Source organism: Corvus moneduloides, chromosome 5 (assembly GCF_009650955.1).
Source record: "Corvus moneduloides isolate bCorMon1 chromosome 5, bCorMon1.pri, whole genome shotgun sequence".
Lineage (NCBI taxonomy): Eukaryota > Metazoa > Chordata > Aves > Passeriformes > Corvidae > Corvus > Corvus moneduloides.
In genome coordinates this window covers 8656557-8683071 of record NC_045480.1, presented here as the reverse complement: position 1 = coordinate 8683071, position 26515 = coordinate 8656557, and the positions used below count along the sequence as shown (strand labels likewise).

At 38.7% G+C, this 26515-nt stretch overlaps 1 protein-coding gene across 4 annotated transcripts in view; it reads left to right on the top strand.

Annotated features, from left to right (window-relative positions):
- Positions 1-26515, top strand: part of ZFYVE28 (zinc finger FYVE-type containing 28) — a 151050-nt gene that overhangs the window by 100926 nt on the left and 23609 nt on the right. For 2 of the 4 annotated variants that reach the window (XM_032109050.1, XM_032109049.1), the window contains exons 8-9: positions 4671-6035; positions 17491-17595. In XM_032109050.1, coding sequence (XP_031964941.1) covers positions 4671-6035; positions 17491-17595 — 1470 coding nt within the window. The remainder of the gene's footprint in view (positions 1-4670; positions 6036-17490; positions 17596-26515) is intronic. The other 2 variants (XM_032109053.1, XM_032109051.1) reach the window with 1 other exon arrangement.

The window sequence follows — 26515 nt, the reverse complement described above, 5'->3', positions numbered from 1 at the left end:
TTCTCAGCGTGGATGTGTCAGACAGATCTGTGGACTTTGGTGTGCAGAGCTGAGTGCAGAGGGTGTGTGTACATGCTCTGGGCTCCTACAGTGGCAGCTCCACTGAGGCAGCTGGTTTTGCTCCTTTGGAGCATGAACTGAAGCACGGGCTGGCAATAACAACAAAGCTATTCTCTGACAAGGCAGTTTAAAATTCTAGTCAGAATAGGAGCAAAGTTAGTGGAGGAGGCTTGAAGAATGTGCAGGATTAAGGTGGCCTCGTCCTCTGTTTAGCCGAACTTGTCTTTAAATTGACATCTGGCCTCATGTCTTTGAAGAACTCATTTCTGTACCCTGGATATTGGCAGTAGAGTAAAATACATTCATTCTCGCAGTCGTTTTCAGGTTTCGCAGTAGGCAGAGCAAATCTCTTCTTCTGCTTGTAGCAGGCAGAGCACATCTGAAGAACTTGCTTTGTTTTTGTGCCAGTAGCTGTAACCACTGAAAGAAAAACGTTCCTTGTATTTTGAAAGCTAGATTGCCTTTCTGTGATACAATGCCAAAAAGAGTAAAAGCAGGTGAAACCTCACCATGCACTTTTTAAAATTCAGTATTTTCTGAAGCCTCTCTGAGAAGAAGGCAGTCTGCTGCTTGTCAGGGTGGATTGCAGAAACTGACTTTAGCTGTGGCTTCTGAATAATGTAAGCAGAGGAAGAAATTCTTTTTGCCCATATGAGCACAATGAGTTAAAGGTTCTTCACCAAAAGGAAATGAACCACTGAAGTAGCTACAGTTTAATTAAACCTTATAATTTACTGATGACACCTGATGTTTAGTTTTTTAGTAGTGAAATGTCACATTTCTGTCCATATATTGGTTAACATTAATTTTCAGTATCTTCATAGTCATTTTACAACATGGCAGGTTGGCAGTGACTCCTGTATAATCTAATATACAGTATATCTAAAAGGTAACTGTTGACCAAACATTTGTCATCTTTAAAAATGGCTGGTGAATCTAGGGAATTTTTAACCAGAGAAATGAAGATAATTACCTGAACCTCTTCTAGAATAAGCTGTATTTGTTAATAGCAAAATTTCCAGTGTTTGAATTAGGAAAATGAGCATATTCCCTTTGAATTTAAAGCAGGATTATTTCACGACCGAAATGATAGGACTGGTAGACTACCACATGTAATTCAACTGGTTATGTTACTCTTCCAAGGCTGAGTGGATCTGACTCACCTAAAAAGACAATGAGGACTGTCTGCTGATTTCACTGGTGGTGGTTGTTGTTCTTGTTATTATTATTGTTATTTTTTTAATCAGGCTTTATTTACTCTCCTCAGTTTATTTACTATATGTGAGGGACAAGCTTAAGCCCTTCACTGTTACATTTGTGTGCTTACTCTTGTTTCTTATGTTTTTTTAAAATGAGAACTCCCAACTGTTTTTAAAATCTCATGTTACTTTGTTTATGCTTATAAAATTCTACATCAGTATTTCTGTAAAAACTAACAAAATGAAAATTCATAATTCAAAGCCTCATGGCAGCAATTATATTATTCTATGTTTTTATTAATCCTATTGATATAGTTATTTCAAAAATAAACAATGATAATACTACTGTATTTATGTTAACCTTAAAGCTTAAGCCATTCTCTGTCTGTTTGTTTTTAAGGTGTTGTTCAAGTGCTTAATCTTTTACAGACACTGGTTAAATACAAGCTCCGAGTAGTAGTAAGGTGGTATCATTACATCCTGTGTTGACAAAAGAAAGGAGTGTATAGATATTTAAAATGTTCTAGTGTGCCAAATAGCAATACTGGTTTATAGCTTACTAGGCAGGTGGGTCTAACAAAGATTGCCCATTTTCCTTTCTTACTCATTTATGACTGAAAAAAAAGTCAAACTTTGGATTTGAAGGTGCGTATGGAATGATTCTGTGAAATTCTGACTTCTCTGTCACAGAGTGTGAGCAGTGAAAAGGGAGGAAGGATACAGTAGTGTAATTGTTCTTACAAGGTGGTACTTCTCGAGGCTTAGAATTTTTTTTCAGGGTCACATTACTGATATAAGCAGGATTTTTTAAGAAATAAAATGCTAATTGCGTGGAATATACATAGCCATAATTTTTTCTGACTTAAGCATGCTTATTTAAACTGTTAGCTTTTTCAAAATGCAGGTAGCTGATGGCACAAGTGTCCCGGTTTGAGACAAATTAAGGGAAACGTCTGAAATGAATGTTCTCAGATAGAAGGGAGGTTACAACCACCCCTCCCCCACCAGGTTTGGAAAGAATTTTTCCTCGAAGGAAAGTGAAAAAAGAAAAAAAAAAGTTATTTATTTAACAAACACAATGCATGCAGGCACGGGAGAAGAATAATGCTAAATAATAAAACCTCTCGCTGTGGAGAAAACCTGGGTAGATTTCAGAGTCGTTTCTGTCGCTTTCTCTTCTCAGAGCTGGGTCAGCTTGGGCCCCTCCAGGCCAAGGTATAAGGTCTCCCAGCGATGTTTTGTTGTTGTTGAACAGTCCGGAAGAGAAGAAGAAGAAACCGAAGTTCCAGGAAAACTCCTTGCTTTAGCTAATGAACAAAAAGCTAGCTAGAAAGCGGGAGATGCCACTCTCTTCCCTGCTGCAGAAGTGGAGCAGCCGGGCAGGAGAAGCCAGCGAGCTTATCTCTGTTTTTGAACAGAGTGCCGAAAGAATTCCACCGGCTCTCCCCTCCCTTCCTTACAGAAAGGCACAGGATTCATGTCTAGGCATAAAGCAAGCGATAGGAGATACACATCATAAAGTTACCCCAACAACAAGTCAGATAGTAGTGATGTGTTTTTTGAGCTATTTGAAAAACTGCTAGTACTTGTGAAAATATTTGATCTTTGAGCTAACAAGTTAAGAATGTAAACCACTGACTGGAAATCAAGATTCAAAAAGTTGAATGTTTCTTTGGTTTTTTGGTCTCTTTTTTACACTAAAGTTACTCCTGTAAGGGAATTCTTTTAATACGTGCATATTATTATTATTACTATTATTATTATTATGTGCATATTATTATTGTTGTTGTTGTTGTTATTATGCCAACTGTATGTCATCTGCTAACAAATGATTCCTAAACACATGAGGAATAATGGACTCCTAACCTCTGTTGAACAGGTTTTGCTTTTCCCATCCATTCATTTATGCTAAAATACTCTTACTGATCTTTGAAAATGATGGCAGCAGTTCTTGACAGAGGATATTTGTGTATGTGGCTTCTAATTGAGAAGGACAGTATAAATCAAATTCAAACCTAAAATTAAGTGCTGCTGTGTCTTGTGGATTTGTTTTTAAGTTACCAAGCACTTAAAAACACTTTTATTTCAGGTGCCCATAGTCCTAAACTACAGTACTGAGGACACTTGGTAACACTGGAGATGCTGCATGTGTACAGGAAACACAGTTTACTAAATTGCTTAGTGTTTGCTTCTAGATCTGCCTTGTTCTTAACATCATGCAGAAGCTTTACTCCTTAATGACCCGGTGTGGCTTAACCCCAGCTGACAACTCGGCCCCATGCAGCCACTTGCTCACCCCTCCGGTGGGTTTGGGGAGAGAAGCAGAAGAGTAAAAGTGAGAAAAGTCATGGGTTGAGATAAAGGCAGTTTAATGGGTAAAGCAAAAGCCCCACACACAAGCAAAGCAGAACAAGGAATTAATTCACCACTTCCCAAGGAGGGTGTTCAGCCATCCCCAGGACAGCCGGGCTCCATCCCACGTCACCATGACTCGGGAAGACAAACGCCACCACTCTGAACATCCCCCCCTTCCTCCTTCTTCCCCCTGCCCCATGTACTGAGCATGGTGCCATATATATGGTATGGAACATCCTTGGGTCTTCTGGGGTCAGCTGCCCCAGCTGTGTCCCCTCCCAACTCCTTGTGCACCCCCAGCCTCCTCGTGGGTGGGGTGGGGCGAGGAGCAGAAAAGGCCTTGGCTCTGTCTAAGTCCTGCTCAGCAATAGCAAAACATCCCTGGGTTATCAACACTTCTTCCAGCACAAATCCAAAACACAGCCTCATGGTAGCCACTGTGAAGAAAAGTAGGCTTATGCCAGTCAAAACCAGAGCCCTGACTTCAGTGTTTGAGGCAGGAGAGAGCCAACTTCCAATTCCTGTTTCAGTGATCAGGCTTCCAGATATCAGTGTTACATAAGCAAGATTATGATTTTATTGAATTCTTTTATCTAACAGTTATAATGCTGTGAAACTTTTGCAGTACCCTTTTGCAGAATAATTTTCTGAATCAACTTGAAGGATGGAAAATTGGTTTGCTAATGAAAGTCAAGTTTGTGAATTAAAAAATTAAAATGACAAAATAAATCTAATTGTGGCTGACATTTTCACTATAAGTGGTGGGGAGGGGAAAAGTTTCATTTGTGTGTGTGTTTTGATTTATTTTGAGGCTTCACTACAAGCATGTATGTAATTTTATACCCTCTGTTTGCATGAGTAATCTTAAAGTCAGGCATTGGTAGTCACATGCTCTGGATATGAATGCCAAATGCAGCTTGCATTACACAGCTGAAAGTACTCCGTGCCCTCAAGTTCTGGATTTCTGCACTAACAGTAAAAGCTTTTTTAAAATCTGTAACATCAATGCCTCATGATTATGAGTGACGAGTGATATGTGTATTTCTTCGTTTTCAGGGATCTCCTTCAGACACTGACCGAGGATGAACTGCACACACTGGAGCGTAACCTCTGCATCTCTCAAGATGTAGATTTTCCTGTCAGAGCAGATCCTGAAGTACCCTCTGTCATTACGCCAGGCATAACTGCAACTTTGCCTCCTAAGGAACTTTCAGCAAAAGCTGAGAACACGGAGGCTGAGCTGGCTTGTTCCATGCAGTATGATGAGCAGGAGCTGGAGCAGCTGAACAGGATGGTACACAGAGTTGGAGATGAAATGTCTTCTCTGCTTTCCCCTCCAAGCATCTGTCAGTCTCCAGCTCACAGACCTAGCCTAAGAAATAGTTCCAGCACAGAAGCTTCACCAACAAGACACCATCTTGACAACTTAACTGATGAAGAGGACAGAGTTTTTTTTATGGATGACCTAGATGGAGCAGGAGAAGCTCTTGCTGGGTTGGATTCAGTAAGTGATACATTTGCTTGGGTGAATAACCCTTGCCACGATTCAAAACAGAACCTGCAATATAGAGATGCTTTGCTTTATGAGAATGGCCATCAGACAGAGGAAGCTTTGCTTTTAAAAGATGCTGAAAGTGACTTAAGCAATAATAATAATGTTGAAGATGGAAAACAGATGTCTGGCATTTCAGTTCCAAATTCATGCAGCTGTCTAGAAGGTCCAGACTCACAATTATACCTCAATGGCTGGGATGCATATGCCGATGACGCAGAAATGGCGGAAGTCATAGCTCACAGGACAGGGGGAATGAAAATATCTGCTACTGTAATATTCAATCCTAAATCTCCTTCTAGCTCAGAATCCCCAGTAACAACTCCAGAAGCAGCTATTAGTTGTGTTCCTGGATCTGCTAATCCATTAGCAAATGAGGAGGAGGATGAATCCCATAAACTCAGTATAGCTGCCACAAACTGTCTAATTAATTCCTGTGTGTGTTGTGGCAGCTGTGAAGACAGCAGGGAGGACGGTGTTGAAGGTTTAAAGGCTAAACATTCTGCAGGAGGTGTTGTAAATGCTTCATACACATTAGTAAAGTCTAAGGAAATGGACCATGTAGATAGCTTGGACAATTCAGTCCCTGAGCAGGAAACATTAAAACCTGAAACTTCTGCTTTGTTAGCAGAAAGAGACTTTGGCAGTGAAGAGCAAAAACTGCCAATCTCCTCTAAGTGCCTGGCACATTCCTCAGGTTCACAGGTAGGAGCAGAAAGTGACTCCCAAGGAGAAGCAGAAAGCATCTCAAATCAGCAGAAGAAGTGGGAGAAGAGAAAACAGCTGTGTGATAAAAAAATGGACTACAATGAAGATGCTAATAGTGAAAGGACAGCAAAGGAAGATGTAAAGTCAAGATCTAGTTCAAGGTAAGAGCAACTTGATGTCTTGGTAGTAATTTGCATGTACATAAATTCCTGTATCCTTGTACTGCAGTGACTGGTGTATCATTAATGTAGATTTTAAGGACAATAGAGTGTTGCAGGGTTAAGGAACTTATCCATATTTATTTTTTAATGCAGATAACTTTTTATTGGATGTTGACTTTTCTGCAAAAGATTTGAAGAACATCTGAATTTTAATCGTCTAATGTCTCTGTATCATTGAAATCAATGTTACGTTACCTGCTTAATATATCCAAGAGGGCATTGCTGCTAATGGTACCTGGGTCATTGCTTCCATTGTACTCTGCTGTTTTACAGGAAAAGTGTGTCTGGCAAATACTGAAAAGTTAACTTTGCATCAGTGCATGGGATTGTCTAAACACGTTTTACCTTGGCTTCATTTGAGAGAACGGGGTTGATGTGACCATGTTGCCTGTGGGCACAGATGTGTCTGTGAATGTGTGTGTGCTGAAGGAGCCTAAAAAAGTGCAGAAGTGGCTTCTAAGCCTATTGGACCACTTCAGCCAAAGTTGATAGAAGAATAGAGGTCATGGGTTAAGGTTCTGCATATTTAATGACAATAAGGAACTTGATAACAGGGAGATAATGTAATTAATGCTTGTAATAAAGCAAATGGCATGCTTCAGTTCAACTTTTATTAGACACTAGGGATCTTACAGAGATCAGTAGAAAACCTGACTTCATTTTGGTTTACTGTTTAGAGGATAACCTGTTTCGTAGTGAGTCCTCAGTTTCCCTGAAGTATTAATATCATGAAGCAGAGGGCAGACATTAGAGGAGTTACCTTTGTTCTCTGTATTTCTGTGACAGCTGGCTTTCTTTGTGTGTATGATGCAGGATCTCTCATTTTGTTATGTTCTTAGAGCTCAAGATAACACAGTGGACGTAGCTTGAACCATGAAGCATAACCACAATATAAAGGCTACAGAAAAAAGTGTACCAATTGAATTATGAAATATTTTACTGGTAGTGGAAATAGAATCATGAGTTTTTTGTCCTGGACCTAATTCCTTTTACAGGTTAAATACAACTTAGCATGCACAAGACTTGACTTTTGAGAAGGTAATCTTGTCTTATTATTCTGACTATTTACTATCTTAGGCTTGCAAGTATGATCATATTTAAGGCTTTACAACAGTGTTTCCGAATGAACTTCATTTTAAGACGTTATTCACAAATCCCTTTGTCATTCCATGATTTTACAACACTTCAAGTGTAATACTGCTTAAAAGTAATTTAATGTGTTTTAATGTAAAAATTAATGTGTTGAATTAGTTTCCTCATAAATTATACAAAATTCAGACTATTTGTCTACCAGTTTTTACCTTGGGTAGGTTGTTAAATGAAATTTTTGAGAACAGGTCTGAAAAATATAACAAAATTTTATGTATCTATAAGCTACTATTTCAGCCTCCCATGTTTTGTGGATGTACTAACTTCTCCATTGACTTGTCCAGCCTCTATTAATATTGTTTAAAAACTTCATCTGAGAAATGTCCTTTTACAGAGAGTTCTGTAAGTCTGTGTTCCCACTTGCTTTTGTTTGCTCCTGATTCCTGTCTGGCCTCTCCTGCCCGTTGTGGTTTTGTAGACCTAAGTCACATTTTGTCTATGTGGTTACTTTTTCAGATTGGAAAAGTCAGAGCCTACTTGATCAGAAGTTGTCCACAAACCTTTGATCATGCCTTCTCTCTTACCCTAAACAGTTTTCAATTATACGATTTACTCCTAGCAATAAGTGAATCAGAACTGCACTTACTCAAGATACGAGCAAACTCTGGATGTGCACAGTGGCATAATTGTTTTCTGCTGGTTTTCAGTGGTTCCTGGTATTTGACTTGGGATTTTTTGCTAAGTGGTGTGCTGAGGTTCTTTTTGAAGTTGTCTGCTAAAGCCCCAAGATGCTGCTTGTGATCTCAGAGGCTGTCATTCTGTATCTGATGCTAAAATTGTTCTCCTTGTGTTTACCAGTTAAGTCTTACCATTTTATTACCTTTTAGTAAGGTTATTCAGACTTTCAGATCCTGGGCAGTTCTTCAGTCTGTTCTGATTATTACCCTGAATAATCTTGCATTGGTAGTAACCTTTCAGAGGTCATTGCTCTCTCTGTTTTTGCAGATCATACACAGAAATAAAGCTCCCAGGGTGCTGAAGAACCTCAGCCATGACATCCCACCCTTCTGAGAAGTGATTGTTTAACAGCTTCTCCCTTGTGATTAAAAATTATTTATCATTTTTGGACCCTTCCCTCTTAATGTTTTAGCTCCTTATTTTCCTTAAAAGCCTTTAATGAGGTATTTTGACAAAACCTGTTTGGAAATCCAGAGGCTTGACAGATGCATCACCATTCTTCTCAAGCTTCTTGACCCCTTCACAGAGCTCCCAAGAGGTTCCCTCTGCAGAAGTCACGTTACTTCTTCCTAGACAGATCTTCGTATTGTTGTCTACTCATTTTAGCTTTTGATGCATTTTATGTTGCTTGGTATGAACATCAGGCTTACAGAGCTAGAGCTGTTTGAATCCCCATGGAGTCCTTATTTTTAGGGATTGCCACCTTTGGACTCCAGGCATCAAGGAAGTTTTAAAAGAGAGCTTAATAATTAATCTCATTCATTCTTGAGTTCTAAAACTCTTGGGTGAGTGTTTTTGAATATTTCAACAAGTCAGTGGGATTTGTCTGTTTTAACCATAGCCTCTTACACAGTTACTTTGTTGATTACTTCTAACTAGCTGTATTTATTATTGAGAGTACAGTACATCTGTTATTAATTGGCAAGTATTCCACCTTTGCAGCAGTAGAGCAGTAGGGATGGAGGTATTTTGTTGCTAGATTGTTGCTGCTTTATTTGGGCACATACTAATATCAACTCCTTTGGTATGTTCAGTGAAAGATGGAGATACTGGGGTTCTACTGAGAACTAGATTAAAAATTTATATGTGGATAGATCCTATTTTTTCTTTATATATATATGTATAGATTTGGGTCTTGCCTCTGAATGACTAGTCATGTTATCAGTAAAAGAGATAATTCAGTTACAAACCAGAACTTTGTGGACCTTTCCTTACTCATGCTGCCTGGGCAATGACTAATCACTGCTTTTTGATGGTATTTTTAAATTGGAAGATCACTTTAGACTTCTGTGACTGCTCCCTATTACATACTTGTGAATGCCAACTTAACCATAGGGGAAATGTTGGAGACTGTAGATTATTTTCAGAATGATGGACCCATTAGCTAGAACAATAAGCAATCTCATACACATGGAATAGCTGCAGGATAGGCTCATTCATCAACTTGATAAATGTATTTACTTTCTAGTTACTGTAAGTCACCAAGTAGAAGAAAATTTTCTTTCCTTTTTTGACTAAAGCAGCTCTCAAATGTGTATATTGTGACACAAACTGTTTGTTTTAGTAAGTCAGTCATCTTACTACACGATATGACATTATAGGTGTAATCTCTGTGATCCAAATTGGTTTACCATAATAATCCTTGTAATAATCTGAAATATCTGGTATTTCAGGCTTCTCTGTCTAGCCTCAAAATTCAGTGGGGTTTAAAATGCAGATTAAACACTTTTCTACTAAAGATTTCATAGAATCATAAAACGGTTTGGGTTGGAAGGGACTTTAAAGATAATCTTGTTCCAAACCCCTGCCATGGGCAGGGACACCTCCCACTAGACCAGGTTGCTCAAAACCCCATCCAACCTGACCTTGGACACTTCCAGGGATGGGACATTCACAAATTCTCTGGGCAACCCATGCCAGGGCCTCACCACCCTCACGGTAAAGAATTTCTTACATCTAATGTAAACCTACCCTCCTTCAGTTTGAAGCCATCCCTCCTTGTCCTGTTACTACCTGCTCTTGTAAAAAGTCCTTCTCCATCCTTCTTGTAGGCTCCCTCCAGGTACTGGAAGGCCTCAATTAGGTCACCCCAAAGCCTTCTCTTGTCCAGGCAGAACAATCTCAATTCTCTCAGCCATTTCCTCATAGGAGAGGTGCTGATCATCTTGGTGGCCTCCTCTGGACTTGCTCCAACAGGTCCATGTCCTTTCTGTGCTGGAGACCCCAGCACTGGGTGTCGCTCTGCAGGAAGGGTCTCACCTGAGCGGGACAGAGGGGCAGAATCCCCTCCCTCAGCTGCTGCCCACAGTGCTTTGGATGATCCCAGGACAGGGTAGTTTCTGGGCTGTGAGTGCCCATGGCTGAGTTGTGTCCAGCCCCTCACCCACCAGCACCCCCAAGTCCTCAGGGCTGCTCTTGATCTGTTCATCCCCAGCCTGTGTTGACACCAGGAGCTGTCCTGACCCAGGTGCAGGCCCTTGCACGTGGTCTTATTACAGCTCATGAGATTCCCGTGGGCCACTTCTTGAGCTTGTCCAGGTCCCTCTGGATGGTATCCCATCCTTCAGGTGCGTGAACTGCACCACTCAGCTGGGTGTTACCTGCAAATGTGTTGAGGGTGCACTTGATTCCTTCATCTGTGTCATTAATGAGGATAGTAAATAATTCTGGTCCCAGTTCAGACCCCTGAGGGACGCCACTTGTCACTGATGTCCATCGGGATTTGAGCCGTTGACCACTGCCCTCTGGATCTGACCATCCAGCCAATTTCTGATCCACCTAACAGTCCATTCATTGAATCCATCTCTCTCCAATTCACATAGAAGGATGTTCTGAGGGACTGTGTCAAAGGCTTTACAGAAGTGCAGCTAAATGTCGTCCCGTAGCCCTTCCCTTGTCTGCTGATGGAGTCGCTCTGTCACAGAAGGCCATCACTGGGTATTGACAAGTCTCTACTACTTTGGTTTTTAAGTCATAGCTAATGTTATGCCTTTCTGTGTTATTTGCTTGTAAGTATCTCAAAGATACAAAACACCAACAGCACGAGAGTCTTGGGCAGCAGAGCTAATGAGATGCAAATACAAGAAAAGCACCAGCAAAGATGTAGTATCTGATCTGCTGAAGGGACAATGTGATAAATAAAGGCTGTCATGTAGCAAAACAAACTGTTAAGGGGGGAAAGCCATGTGAGAATAGAACAGAAGATGATAAAACTATGACAAAGCACCATTTGGTGTTTTGGGGTAAAAAAGGACAAGTTAACACCAAAACCAAGCTTTAAATCTGTATTTAGTATTCCTTGGTTTTCAACGGGAAGCAAACTGTACAGATTTTAAAAGAAATGTTCATTTAAATGTAAAATTCTGCCTGTCTTTCACAGAAGAAAGAAAATTACAAAGAGGGAAGGTAATTTTTTGGTGTGTTTTGTAAATATTTGTCGTTCTGTTCTTTCCGGAGCTGAGAAGTCCATGTAAACCTGCTAATATTTTATGAAGTTTGGCAACCTGTTTGATATTGTCATACAATGCTGGTGTTTTCATGTTTTAGTCTTAAATACCTGGTTGTGTTGCACGTTTGTTTATCTACATACTGACTTCAAAACAGCTCTGACATAAAAAAAGGGATTATTAAGCATGGTTTCTCGCTTTTCCACTGCAGGTCTATTTAAAATGTCTAGCTTAAGTTTTACAATTTTTTTTTTTTTTTTTTGCATTTTCCTTGATCTGTTTGAATGTATTCTTGAAGCTTTATGCAGTGCACCTGAGAACTGGCAAAAGGAGCTGTAAATGGTACTGAGGAGAATTTCTTACCTTGACCCTTCCTGCAAGCTCTAGCTGTGTCCATTGGCTGTTCGATGCTGGCGCTGTTTGCATTTACTTGTGGGGGCTAAAAAATAGAATATTTTGCCATATGCTTTTGCAGTGTAAGGAGGAGGAATGAGGCAACCTTGGAAAAGCATGTTTTGCTATTTGTTGATCTATATTGGAATTCTAGAATAAGAGGAATAATTTTTCTTTATCTTGGTATTCAAGTTGTCTCATTTCTTAGTCTTGCAATTCTTTAATCCTAAATTGCATATATTGTACAATGTTTATATATTACAATTGTCTGTAATGTACTATATTAAAAATTTTATTTCCTCAGCATATTAGAATAACTGTGTAAAAAGATGAACACCTGTTTCAGACAGTTGGTTTCTAATTTTGATGTTTTTGGCCTGTACTTTATTTTGTTCACTCCTCAGCAACATGTGATATGTGTACATTTTCAGTACAGCAACTTTAAGATAAGTAATTCCACCTTTATAAATGCATGGAAAAGAGCCATTTGTATTTTGGGGATGGCTAACACTTGCTAAGAGAACAAAACCAAATTCACACAAAGTTTCTAGCTTGTCTTAGTTTCTAGCTTTTGATTCTACAAGTACTCCTTTATCAAAACTAGATTAATTGATATTGAAATGCAGATTAACTTGATTAAATGTCTTAAATTCATGCTTTTCTATAATTTTCCCATCACAGTAAGACTTAAGAAAATTTTGTATATTTTTACATGAAAATGTTGCCTTTTCCCTAAAAAATTAATGGACAGCTGTGCAAGTTCACATAAACAAAAATATGTCTGTTAATGTCTTGTACTGATTAGTCTTTTAGCTAGCTATTCAGGAGAAAGAAAAATTCTCATCAGCAAAAAGCAAATAGTAGTTGATTGGGAACCAAACATCAGCCTTTTAACTGCAAAACTTCCCTTAAGCAATCGTTGATCTGGCTGTTGATTGAAGTTCTTTGTTCCCCTTCTAGTATTCTGTTTCTTGCCTTTGTGCAACTAGCCAAATTCAGATTCAGTATAAATTAATTTTTTCAGTCCCTCCTCCCCTTCTTTTTTACAATGCAGGTCTCAAATTAGAAGTGGCAGTGTTTTACCTTGTTTGTTGAACACTGATTTTGTGCAGTATCCAATAACAGCACTGCTGTTACGGAGCTTTAGTGTGCAAATAGGAAGTGTCACTGTTTTATACCAGCTTCCCTTTTACGAGGTCCAAATATCAATTAAAGCAACAGTGAACCATATTAGCTTTCAATGTAGGGATTCCTGAAATAACAGGTCAAAAAGTTTTAAAAGGTAATTTTTGAGTGGATTTGGTGTTACACATGAGGCTTTAATGTAGTGAGCTAGTTAAACAATACTTGTGCCTATTAACTATTGTATTATGAAATGTAATTGTATTCAATCAATAGCATTCATGAAGAAACCATCCCCTGAAACAGAGGTTTAATTAAATGTGAGAGGCTAGAAACACATTCCAGTAGAAAAAAACATGGATTAAAAAAAGATGGCTTTCAGTTTGTTTTTTTCTTAGAATAGTTACAAAACATGGCCAACAGCTTTAAATAAATGGTTCATCGGTTCAGTCTGCCAGTATTCCATGAAAAGAGGCAGCCATATCACCCCGTGTCACTTTGCTCTGTGTCCTCAAATCTTTATTCTGTAATTTTATCAGAAGTGTTGAAGAATTATGTTTTGATGAGCATGGATAGTGGTCTTATCCAGTGCTAGAATGTAATTTTTGAAAGAGCACTGTAGGCATTTAAGACCTACAAATGAAAGAAACTTTTGCCACCTTACCCAGTTTAAGCAGTCCTATGAATCCCAATCCAACACAACGCTATTGCGGATGAGCACGATGTGGTGAAGCTCAGGTCACCTGTGGGCTGATGTGGGAAGGAAGGGCTAGCAGCTCTCAGCTGCAGAATGCACAGATTTTCTCCTGTAATTGTTCTAATGAATGTGTGTGCTGAGCCATCATCAGCTGATAATGGGAATCTTGAGATGTGAAAAACAGGTCAATTCACCTCAGGATCTACCAGCACCTTAGAAAAGCAGAGAGGATCTTCAGGCAGACATTAATAAGAAGAAAATTTTACAGTTACCCTGAGTCTGTGTGTACTGAGAGGGAAAACAGTGAGTATGTCAGGAGTCTATTTTATTTGTTGGTTGTGGTTTTTTGTTTTGTTTTGCTGGGGTTTTTTAAAAGCTAGTTAGTATAACAGATAGTATAAAACAGAGTTAGCATTACAGGATTCCCTCTTCTTGGTTCTAAATAAACACAGAACTTCTTATCTGAAGAGTTACAGCCTGAATATTAACCAGAAATAAACACTGTTAATGATAAATACTGTTTCTGGTACAATAATTCAATCTATGTGGATACACAGGAATAAGAAAAATGGTTGCATGTTGAAATTGCCTAAACTACACATAATTTATTACAAAAAACTGATGTTTGTGTCAAGCATGTTTAAGCAGTTTACGTTGCCGCATGATGACTGATGGGATGGATATCTAATCCTGAAATCAGGATTGTTCAGCATGGTCAGGTTTGTGCCCCAAGAGAAAAATGGAGAAGTGGAAAATGAAAGCATTTATAAAGCAGTTTAGAATGGGCACCAGTATTAAGACAAGGCTTAAAAACAGATGGGATGGTGGAACTGGTGAGAAGAAGTTGTGCTGATAGAAACTTGTATGGGGTGAGAGAAGGTTGAAATGAAAGGCAAAGAAGTGTGGAGAAGAGATGAGGTGAAGCTTGTTATCTGTTCAGAAGACATCTGTGAAGATGAAAATAGAGATAGCATTGAGATAGTTGATAATGCCAGCTGGTTGTGGGCCATTATGCTCATGATGCTCATTGGGTTACTTACCATTAAGGTCCTTTATTAGGGTAGTGGTTTGTGTTCTAGCCTAGAGCATTTAACTCCCTAAAAATGTGTGAGAACTTCTGAGTTCTTAGGAAAAATGTTAGCGCTTTGGGCTCTGTGTAAGAGCTTAAAACTTTAAGTTCTTCAAAACAAAACAAAAAAGTAGAAAACTAGAACCTAAGAAAATTGAATTTAAGTTCTTAAATACTGGTAACTGAGATATTTTGATTGGACTTCAAATATATTAGGCAGAGATTCACAGAAGGCACTTAAAGACAGCAAACCTGACATCTTTCAGAAAAATTATTACTACCCAAATCAGCTGGCAGGATTGTTACACTGGAAAAATCTGGAAGTGGTGGGGAGGTGAGAGAGCATAAAAGAAGATGCTGAGTTTGGTCCTTGTTCTTGTTTCCTGGTTCTGCTCTTCAAAGATTAGTTTACTCTGAACAAAAGAGCGATGTGCTTCACTTGCAAGAGAGAAGCAACGATGTATTTGCTGTAAGACAATGAGTTAACAAAATTCCATGGTAAATGTGACAGCGGTTTAAGAAGGTTTGATGGCAAGATACACTTCACTATTTAGTGCATAGAGAATGGGGTCAGACAAAACTGCCAGGGAGACCCTTTCATTGAGTCAGGAGGTTCAGAGAAGACTTCTCAGAGAGGAGTGTGGCTGCAGCTGAATCTGGACTTAGTCCCAGATGTGATCAATGGTTTATGTCTAAAGGGTTATTTATATATGTGCAGTCAATCTTTTTATCACTTAGCTAATATTTCAACATTTCGGCATGCTTATTCCCAGTTCACTTACTCAGTATCTGATGTGATAAGGATTCGCTCAGCCTTGAGGAGTAATCATGAGAGGCGTTCCTACTCAAGGGGAGATCCTGGCATGCGGCCTGCTGCTGCACAGAAGAGTTGAACAGGCTCTGGAATGTCCACTATTTTTGGGCTAAGATGAGTGACTTATGATGAGTCATACTTGCACACCCATTGTACTTTGGTTGGTGCATGCTCAAGTAGCCCTCAGCTGGTGAGCAAGATTTACAGCCCTTGGCCATGTGGTGTTACCTGTCTCCCCAGAGCCCAGCTTGGGTACAGACATCCGGACTGCCATTTCTGGCTTTTGCCTTAAAAGAAAAGGGGGGCGATCACACCATCAGACCTGCCTAATCAAGGTGTGAAATTGTATGCTAATAGTTTTTTTAATATCATTTAGCTGCTGTAAAACAGATAGTAAAACTACATTTTAGTAGCATGACCATATTGTAAGATTAGATGGGTAAAGGTGATGAGCTATAAAAGAGTAAGCTTTTGTTTAAATGCATATATCACTTCGTAATGAGCAGAATTAGCAAGGGAAATTACATAAAACGATTGAAAGTTAAATAGATTTTTGTTCAAGTCTGATAAAATTATTTTCCAGTTGTGAAGTCTCTGCTTTCAACTAAAGCACGGTATACTTGGGATTTATTTTCAAATTGGCAGTCAGAAATGAGAAACATGAAGGGGTGCATTTTCCTAGTGATTAGTGGGAGGTATGCGAACAAATCCTATTATTTCTTAGTGGGATTAAAGCGCATACCTTCCATAGACTGCTTTGAAGAATTCCCTTTAAGCATTCTTCCAGACTTCTAGCTGAAAAAATAGCTGTATTAGTAAATTTAATAGAAGAAAAGAGTTTGGAACATAACTGGTTTGCATATGTCTAGAAAGCAAAAGAACATAAAAAAATCTGCTAATAATTGTGGAGAAGTAAGGTAAAATAACCCTGACGTATATAACTACCTCTCTTCTAACTGGGGATGTTTCTTAGGTTTCTCTTTGCATTGTCCAAAGATTTCTGTTGAGTTAACATTTGAGTTCAGCAGGCTTGAATGAATCTTCTGCACCGCCTAGAGCCAATGCAGCTTTGATATCTATGCTCAAGATTACATGTTTTCATATCTCATATAATTTTTTTCAGCTTGTGGAATTTCCAGTAGCTGAGCAGTAAATTATTACTCAAACAAGAAATTGGTCTTTACAAGATAGTTTAATAGTGCTTATGAAACTATTTTTAATTCTCTAATCCTAGTTTATGTTGATAATATGATGTAAGATCCAAAATGATGGTTATTTAGAGGCTTTTCATTAGTCCAGGGATGCCAGAGACAAGTTGTGTACTGTTCATTTGAATTATTCATATCCTTTTACTTAGTAGCTAGTGGATTTCCACTAAAGACATGTTGGTGGTTTGCCATGGGACTGCTCCTTCCTGGATATCTGTTGTCTCAAAGCACAAATTTTGAGGTACATATGTGGCCCTTACAGGGACTGAGCAAACTTAGGGGCAGGGGCAGGTGTATTATCTTCAGTTCCATCACCGAAGTGTCATCTTTCTCCTTTCTAACAAACCTTTTCCTTCCAATGGGGAGGAAACGTGGGTCAAACTTGTCACGATACTCAGAAGTTTTTGAAGCGTATCGATTACTGTGCCTTGGCCTGAAACCCAAGATGGCTTTATGAACTTTCAGTTTTGTTATGTCTTCATTTTAAGGTTATAGCCACACTTAGCAGCATGGACATGCTATTCCCTCTATCTCCAATGAAAATGTAAGATTCTCAGTTCTTTTCTGAATATTTTAACTGTATGGCCTGAATTAAGTTGAAGATTGTTATAAGATGTGTGCCCACTGACTTTACTGAATTGCCTGTCCTTTTGGGAAGAAAACAGAATAGGTTTGTATCATTTTCTGAAGAGCGAAAAATGCAACTGCCAGTTTATTCTTGTTTCTGTATAACCCATGACAAGCCATGACTTATCACAATGCTCTGTTTTTGCCTTTGCTCGCTTCAGCAGTTCATTTTGTTTCCGTATGTTTTTTCAGTTCTCAGGATGGCTTACGTGATTCCCCCCTCAGCTCCATCTCCAGCAGTGACTATGAGAGTGTTTCTGTCACTACATGTAGTCTCTCCAGCATATACGCTCTGAGGTAATAACATCACTTCCCAGTCAGATTTGACGAATGGTATTGAGTTATGCTTGGTTAAAAATTTTCATTGAATTAATCAAGTGACAGCAACACTTCTGAGTATTCTTCCTTTTGAACAACAGGTGCTTTTTGGTTGTTTCTTTTTTTTAACCTACCAGCTTTCTTCAGTGCTCTGACAAATGTGAGGCAACTGTTTCTGGAACAGTTTTTAATGCATACAGGAATCACCTACATATGTCCATGACCTTGCTTTTATTTATCCATATAGCAGTTCTTAGGAGACACTTCAGGTTGTGGCTTGACAAGTTACAAATGTTTTTCTTAGCTAGCCCTTAGCTTTCTAGAAAACATGTTTTTTCCATTTTGTTCTGCCTTGTAAAATAAAGGAACGTTCCAGTTAACAACAGTTTAACTTGCGTCCTGTTGCTGGCCAGCATTGGTAAGAATACAGTGAAGAACTGCTTCTGACTTCATAGAATATTCTGAGTTGGAAGGGCCCCACAGAGGTTGTGGAATTCAATTCGTAAGTAAATGGCCCATACAGGGATTGAAACCATGACCTTGGTGTTATTAGCAATACTATTTTATATTCTTATCTTCTGAAACTGCATGGGAGTTTTAACTTTAGTTTTATTCAAAGCACTTAATGAGAGTGCTAGAGGAATTAAGGTTAGGGCAGAAAAATGTAACTAAAGCATAAAAGTGAGATCTTTGCATTTTTCATTGTTTGCGTAACACACGTGGATGAGATGTATTGCGTACGCTGTATGCAGTAACGCTTTTGCTCTGGTACAGACAGATTGAAATATCACTGCTTCAGCTGATGTAGATCATCCTCCACTGCTTCTTGTCCTCTCTTTTTCATCTGTTTTTCTCTCCCCAGCACTTCATTTGAACTTCAGGATTTTCAACTTTCATCTAAGTTTGGGGATAAAAAGGAGAGAAAATGGCTTTTCCAACAGTAATAGATGCAATACTACAAATAACAACTGGAGGTTTTTTAGGATGTACCTGTCTTCAAGTTCAATTTTTTAGAGTTTCGTGTTTTTAAAATAAGGGCAGAAAGATGCAACAAAAACTGTTCTTCATTGTTTTAATTTTGAGATACATTTCCTTTTGACTGTTCTTCAAACAAAACCCAATTTACCCTCATGCAGCAGTTGCCCTGTTCCAAATACTGTACACATTGAAGACTGTTTCACACAGGGCTGTCTGAATGGATGGTAGATGTAGCCTCAGTTACCCTTCAGGAGTATCTGGAGCAGTAAGAATAAGTCTTGATTAGATGCACCACCTCTTTTGAAGGCCTTACTGTACTGCCTTTGTACATGAGTGTTGCAGTTGCAATTGATGCTTAGGTGAATGAAAGTTTGATTTATAAGGCAGTATTTCTACATGTGCTTTTGTGCTCTTGTCCACTGAAATTTAGCATTGCATCAGCCCTGGGTGGCTAAGCCACCTAAGGTGGCTATTTTTCTGCATCTGTATCTGCAGTGGATATTACTTGAGATGTAGCTATTGTATTTTGTGGTCCAGTAAAACAAACTAGCGAAGTGCCTGCTTGACTGTAATGACAGGAGTTTCCCCTTTTGAAAGACTTAGTTGAAAAACAGTTTAAACTTCTTTTAATGACTTACTTTAATAAAAGAAGAGGAAAAGCTAACTGCTTCACAGTAGTATGTTCCTAGATCTTTGTGCATAAAAATGTAATATTCAGTGCATCTATTTGTATCATTTTTTAGAATATGTTATTTTTAAGGAGCTCCCCTGTTCTCTCTTTAGAGTTTTATTTGGTCATTAAACAGCTTCTCTAGAGTTGCATTATTTGTTTACTACAACAAACGTGTTCCTTGCAAAGACAATCTCTAAAATGTTCTTCTCTGAAATAACTGAGTTTTCCATGATGCCATATGCATATCCAAAATAATACCTAATTTGGGAATTTGTTTCTTTTTCTACTGAAATATGCCATTTTAATGTACTTAATTTCTTGCTGTTTTCACTTAACAACAATTAGAAATTAAGTGTAACATTTGCAATTTTATCTGAAAAGTAATTGGCTAGACATAGAATTCTTGAAATACATTTATGTGGCCTTTCAGCTTCCTGTGAAACATAAACAATTCCTTTGTGCTATTAAATAATTAGTTCTGAGACATATTGTCAGATTGCAGCATGTTTTGGGAATAACTTCAGAAAATTTAGCTCTGGTAGCAAAACCGGTTTTAGCTGCAGTAGCAGTGTTGAACTAATAGTGTATTAAATAGCATAGATTGAACTGATTTGAAACAATGAAGTATTGTATATATGGAGTTCTGTATGTGTGTACATTTATTGTTTTCCAAATGGAGAAACATTCCCACTCTTTGGATCCCAGAGCACCATTCAACCCATGGATCATTGTTTGCCATTTTGGTTTTTATTGAGAGGAAAAAGCTGTTAGGACTGTAAGGAGCCATTTGGGACCAATTTAAGAGGCTGCTTCAAGTCAGCCTGTGATTTACCACCTTAGACTTTTTCCTTATCAACTAATGCTGTGTAATTTTTTTTGAGCTATATTCATCCCACCTAATTTTAGGCACTAAACTCACACACCTAAATTTGGAGTTCCTGAAGGTTCCCTATTTAATCAATAGGGAAGAGTGACAACCTTGGTTAAGCGTGTAATTTGTTGAAATGCATCTGGGCTGAAGATTTTCAGTCTTAAAGGAGAACTGTGGTTGCACACTTTGATTACTGGTGGTTCAGACAGTAATTTGAAAAAAAATTTAAAACTTTACTCAAGGTTCCTAGACCACAAATTGAGAGAAGAATAAAAGTACAGAGGGTTCTCAAATGGTTTTGCTAAGGAAAGTTGATGATTTCATTGGCACCTGGTCTGTGTAGAAGGTTCCTCTTTCTGGTCTCAGAGGTCTGGTGGTCAAGAAGTTAAATGTTAAGCCCAGTTCAGAAGATAATTTTTTGCAAAATGTTCATTAAGCAGTATCCAGACTTGAGATGCCCATACCAGTAGTCAGCTTTCTCAGCAAAGAATAAATGTGTTCTATGTATTTTAGAAAGCTTCCAAGAAACTGTGTTTTTATGCAGACTTTGAAGGCTATGCAGAAGTCTTTTGTACATCAGTGTGACTGTGAAATAACACTGCTGACTGGAGTGAAAATTGCCCTACAGCAGGGAAGAGGCAATTGGCCCATTGATTATAGTAGCTCCATGAAAAAAACATCCATTCAGTTTTTCCTTTTTAATGGTTTCTTTCCATTAATGTTATTTTTAGAACCATTTTTAATGTAACTATAACTTACTAAATTGTAAACAGGCAGCTAATAAAATACACTGCTGAAATCTTACCCATTTAAGTGTTTGAAACAGTAAAGTCAGTAGTTTTTAAAAATAAACTGCAGGAGTTTGTCAGCTTTCAACTTGTGTTTGAATTACTGGACCAGATCCTGACATAGCCATTAATTTGAGTGGAAACCTAAGTGAAGCCTCTTAATCTGCTAACAGATTGAGAGGCCTTGATACACTTAAAGATTGGACCTAGGTTCTTTGAAAGACTGGAACAAGAAAATACAAGAAAAATGTTGCTTTTGAAATGATGAGGAAAAATAAGTGAGATGACAGAAGAACAAGGTATTTGCAATTATTTGATTTCAAGTCTCATTGGGGTTTTTGGTGCAAGAGTGCCAGGGAGGAAGAAATACTGATGAATCTATATTCAAGTGTTTGCCTGCCTAGAGTAAACTTTACATGATAAACTCTACTTCTTCATTTGCACTGGATGCTTTCTCCCTAGTCAGCAGGTTTTTTGGGGTTTTTTTAGATATGTCATTGCAGCTTGAATACTGGTGGGTTTTGGTATACTTTTCTACTGTTTTAGGCATTTACAAAAATTGGTGCTGAAGTTTTAGCCCATTGTTTACAGTCTGTAAAAGTCAGTATCTGCAATGAATTGTGACTAAAGTTTATGCCAAAAACATCAAGACTCTGCCAGCAATTAGAGTGGGATATTTATCTGAATATTTCAGTTAGAATATCTGTATTTGTGTATATGTGGGCAGACATTGATCATTCTTAGTGTAAAATATTTCTTTGTTATATCAAGATGAAACTTCCCCTGGTACAGCTTGTCCTCTCCATATGGCTCCTTGTGGAGAGTCAGCCTCCATCCTCTTTACAGCCACTCTTTATGTACTATGGTGGGGGCCCCTGGAGCCTTCTCTTCTCCAGGTAATAAAATACTGAATTCCTTCAGTCTCTTTCTAGGACAGGTTCTCCATCATCTTCATGGCCCTCCTTTGGATGCTTTCCAGTCTGTCTGTTCCTTTTCTTGAAAAGAAAAAGAGACCACAACTGGACACAGGAGTACTCCAGGTGTGGCCTGACAAGCTCTTGGTAGTTTGGGATGGTCACGTTCTCATCTCTGCTAGTGGTGCTCCTGTGGGTGCACCCCAGCATCTGATTTGCCTTCATTGCTGCAGCAGCTTCACTGCTGGCTCCTGTTCAGCTTGTTGTCCACCAGGACCCCCAGGTTCCCCTCAGCAAAGGATCCCAGCCTGTGCCAGGCTCTTTGGTGCTGTCACTGCTGCAGGACCTTGCAGTTGTCTCTGTTAAACTCTGCGCTCTTCTTGCCAGCTCTCTCTTCCAGCCTGTCCCGGTCCTGTGAGATTGCTCATCCTTCTGACACATCCACCTCACCACCCAGTGTGGTGTCATCAGCAAACCTGGTGATGGTGCTCCCAGTCTTGTCATCCAGATTATTTGTGGTGATGTTGAACATGTGAGGCCCAGTGTCCATCCCTGGGGATTCCCACTTGTGGCAGGCTGCCAGCCTGAGTATAGACCATTGATCAGCACTCTGAGTGTGAGCTCTGTCTGAGCCAGTTTCTTGCCTATCTCACAAACCAAGCAAGATTCATGTGGGTGGACAGTTTCTTACAGAAGCAGGTTTTATACAGTGTTTTCTCATCAGTAGAACGCAGTGCCTTGAAAAGGATTGAAGAAGGAAAAAGAACTTGGTTATTCTCCAGGACTGTGAATTATAGTAGAAGAATTCAGTTCTTTCATTTCATAGTCAAAAGTTTAAGCTGTCAAAGCTACAGCACAAGTTACATGCCTGCAGGTTTTAACAGAGATCACAGCTACTTGTAGATCATAATGTGGAGGACAGCAAACACATAAACAATGCATTTTAACTGAAGTGTCAGTGTACCTGATCAGCTCTGTCTCCAGTTCTTCTGTCTTGCACTTTTACCTTTGTTACCCTGGTCAAGTTACATTGAAGCTATGCAAAATGACAGATTCATTCTGCACTAATATTTTCTACTGTCATTTTTGGTTTGATCAGTGCATTACTGTAGATTTTCTTTCTCCTTTTTTTCTGTAGAGCTCTTCTTTATGGAGAGGCTGCTCATAACCAGAAAAAGGTTGTCCTGGAAATAGAGCTCGGTGAACAGAATTGTTGGAAGAGAAAGGGGTTTATACCTTGAGCAAATCTGAATGACTTCCAGTATAGATGCTATTCCTGCCTAATGATTTTGAACTGTAAATTCTATGTGTGTCTCTTAGGCACTGAGAGTCTGTGCAGTTTTGCACAGCTCTGTCACTCAAGCAGTGTGAGGGCAGCATTAATACAGTCATAAATAGGTTGCTGCTGTATACAGTCCTTTTGTTTTGCTGCTAAATCCCTTGCCCCGACAACCAGCTGAGCAATACCAGCAAAACAAAAAAGTCAGCATTGATGAGGTCTGTCAGCTTATGCTTCTGATTTTAGTCAGCAAGACATATGTTACTGAAGCAGATGTCTCTGGGTTTTCACCACCAGGATTCTTCTTGATGTGTTTCATGCCTATCTTGTTCTTCACCCTGCAAGACAAAAAAAAAAAAAAAAAAAAATCTCAAAATGGTGCAGCATTTTCTAAGCTATAGTGTTCCTTTCTAGGATATTCTACAAGGTATTTTATATTTTATGCATATCTTTGTCTTTAGTAACAAGTAACTGGATGCAGATTTTATTTTTTCCAAGGAATAACCCAGGCAGCTAGTGTTAACAAGTGCTTGTTACAGTGGGAACGTGAAAATTCAGTTGTTGGAAGTTTTTTGGTCTTTCCCTATTAAAATGATAAACCTCATATTTTAGAGGTGTTAAAATGTTTTATGTGGTTGAAATAAATATAGAATATATTGCTCTCAGTGTAAATCAAATAAAATAGGGCAGTATTTTAGGCTGACTGGCATCAGTGGTAGAGGCAGTAAGACTGTTCTGGCAAAATTGGTAGACACCTCACAATTTGCCATTTGGGGGCTGTATTCCAAGTGGCATATCAAACATACCGTATGGCTGGGGACTGACACAAAGTGATCATAACGGGTTTGTGTTCTTGTTTCTACACAGCTCAGTTGCAATTTTAATTTTTAGTAATTTGGCCACAATTATAATCATTTCCACTTTAGTGATGTGTAAAAAATCTGGTTTTGAATGTCACTTGGTGTTGCCTGTGATAGTAATAGAACAAAATTACTAGATTTCAGAAATTAGGTTTTATTTTACAGATTAGGGGTTTTTTTCCCCAGTAAAGCCCTTAGAATAGCATGTTTGGGAGTTTTCAGATTATGTGTAATTAAAATCACTATAGTAACTGCAGTTTTTACAGAGTTTTTGTCCATGCCTAAAGATACACTGTAAAACCATAATTAGATTGGAGGCAAAAAAGAGGATTTCCTCATACTTACAGCGGCATTGAAGGTGAAAAATAAAGAGAAAGCGATCTTCTCTAATTAAAATTTTAAGATTCCACCTAATACTTTAATTAGCTTTTCTCAGCTTTGACTCCCACATGTGGATACTGAATTTCTGTGGGATTCTCCTAGACCCTAGGATGCATTAATGCTTCTGCAGCTCGTTCTGTATTTTTTTTTGAGGGAACAGATGGAAGCAATATGAAAATGTTGTGCTAATAAATTTCCCTATCTCTGAGTTCCTCGTACTGGTAAGTGTTTTTGAGGCTGCTTCTCCATCTCCATTTCTGCCACGCACAGGAGTTGCAAGTCAAGAGTGGATCTACGGGAACTGGATGCTAAATTAATTCACTTGTTGCAATGCCATGCAGAGCTGTGGCTTGCCTATGGCAGAGGACATTGCTGACGAGCTGTATGAATTTGCTCTTTGCCCTGAAATATTTGTATCAGGTATCCAAGTTCTGCCTGTCCTTTGTCAAGTCCTGGATAAAGTGCAAAAGCTGGGACTGATGTAGCTCTGTCCCTGTCTTGGATACCAGAGCTGGTTTCATGTACCATTTCATCATAAGCGCTATACTGGCTATGGTTTTCACTTTCAGTTTTTCCAGTCCAGTATATATTTTTGAAGTTTAAATATTTCTGTTCTCTAATCTCATTTTATTTATCCTTTTGCAGTGTGAGTGAATGTTTGAGAGCTTTAAATGCAAGTTTGATTACAAGGAAGTGGTGGAAAAAATTGGCATGGTGGAGTTAAAAAAAGTCATAATAGAACCCAAGCAATATTCTAACTTCTTGGTTTTCCCATTCTATTTTCTCTTGAATTTTACAATAACTTTATCTTGCAGGTTTTATCCCTTTTCGGTTTAAACTTTAGGAAAAGCAGTAAATGCAGTACCTTGCAAGTATCTGACATTAAATTTGATGGTTAGAAAGCAGCACTGTTGATTACTAATGCTCTTTAGTTATTTGTTCATATGCACATTTACAGAAGTTTTATCTATAATGACCAAAAAAGCTGTTTGTGAGAGAACAGTGTTAAAGTTGATAAATTCTGCATGGGCAATGTTGTTTATTTTAATTTCCATTTGAAATACTGTATCTTTGCATTCATCTGAAAACCCAGTCCAGAGTGTTAATGAGTTTGAGTAAGCTGTAAGTTCTCTTAGCCTGAGTTTCTTAGAGTGGATCTGTTTAGCAAGATGCTACTTAAACAGCTGTGTTTTTTGCAAAGTCCAAGTGAAGATGCTCTGCAGTTTGAGGTCTGAACAGCTGAGGAAAGATTCAAGATGTTCTTCCAGCAGAGTGAGCAGCTCAGAAGCTGCCAGGGTCTGGAGCAGAAGTTGCTGTTGATTTCAAAATCAGTAGAGTTCAATGCTCACAATTTTTTCCTGACTGAAGATACCACCTAGGATGTATGGATAATCCTGTTAGCCAAATTCCTTATTTTAATTTGCCAACCTCGGATTGCCCACCTCTAAAGGGGCAAGAGAAGCTAAGAACAGGCTTCTGCAAATCTTGCAGGGTAGGAAAAGTAATTCCCCCCCGCACTGAGGAATTCAAAAGGTTGACAGCAGATGGGGCTTCTAGCACATGTCCTGTGAATGGAGCTGGGCATTGCTCATACGTGCGATAATACTGTTACCTAGTCAAGTCCAGTTCTTCTGGTGATTTCTAGCTAGAGGGATTTGCATGCAGTTACATTATTTGTTTCTCAAGACAAAGTTCTGAAGCCTTTGTGTGCTTTAAGAGTGGGTGGGTTGGTTTGGAGGGTTTTTTTCACCGTCTTTAGCTGTTTCTCTTAAAACAGAGGGGAAATAGCTAAGGGTTTACATTTTAAAACCCTCTTGACTTAATAAAATATTAGGGTTTAAAAGTCAAGAAATAAAGTTCTGAATTAAAGCATTTTTTAGTCTGTTTTAAATGTAGGTTCTGGGGTCATTTCTTAAAACATAGTTCTTAGCTAAAAAACTACATGCTATTACCTAAATATTAGGACATGTTCTGGCTTGGGTTTAAATGACTCTAAAATTGAGTGTGTAGCCACCCACTTCACCTAAAATAATTTTAAGATTCCATGTCTTCACAGTTTTTCTTCCAACCATATCAAAACTAGCGCATGGTAGAAACCAACAGGTTTTAGCATATTGTGTGAGAGTATCCAAAAAGAAACACTAGAGGTACTGCA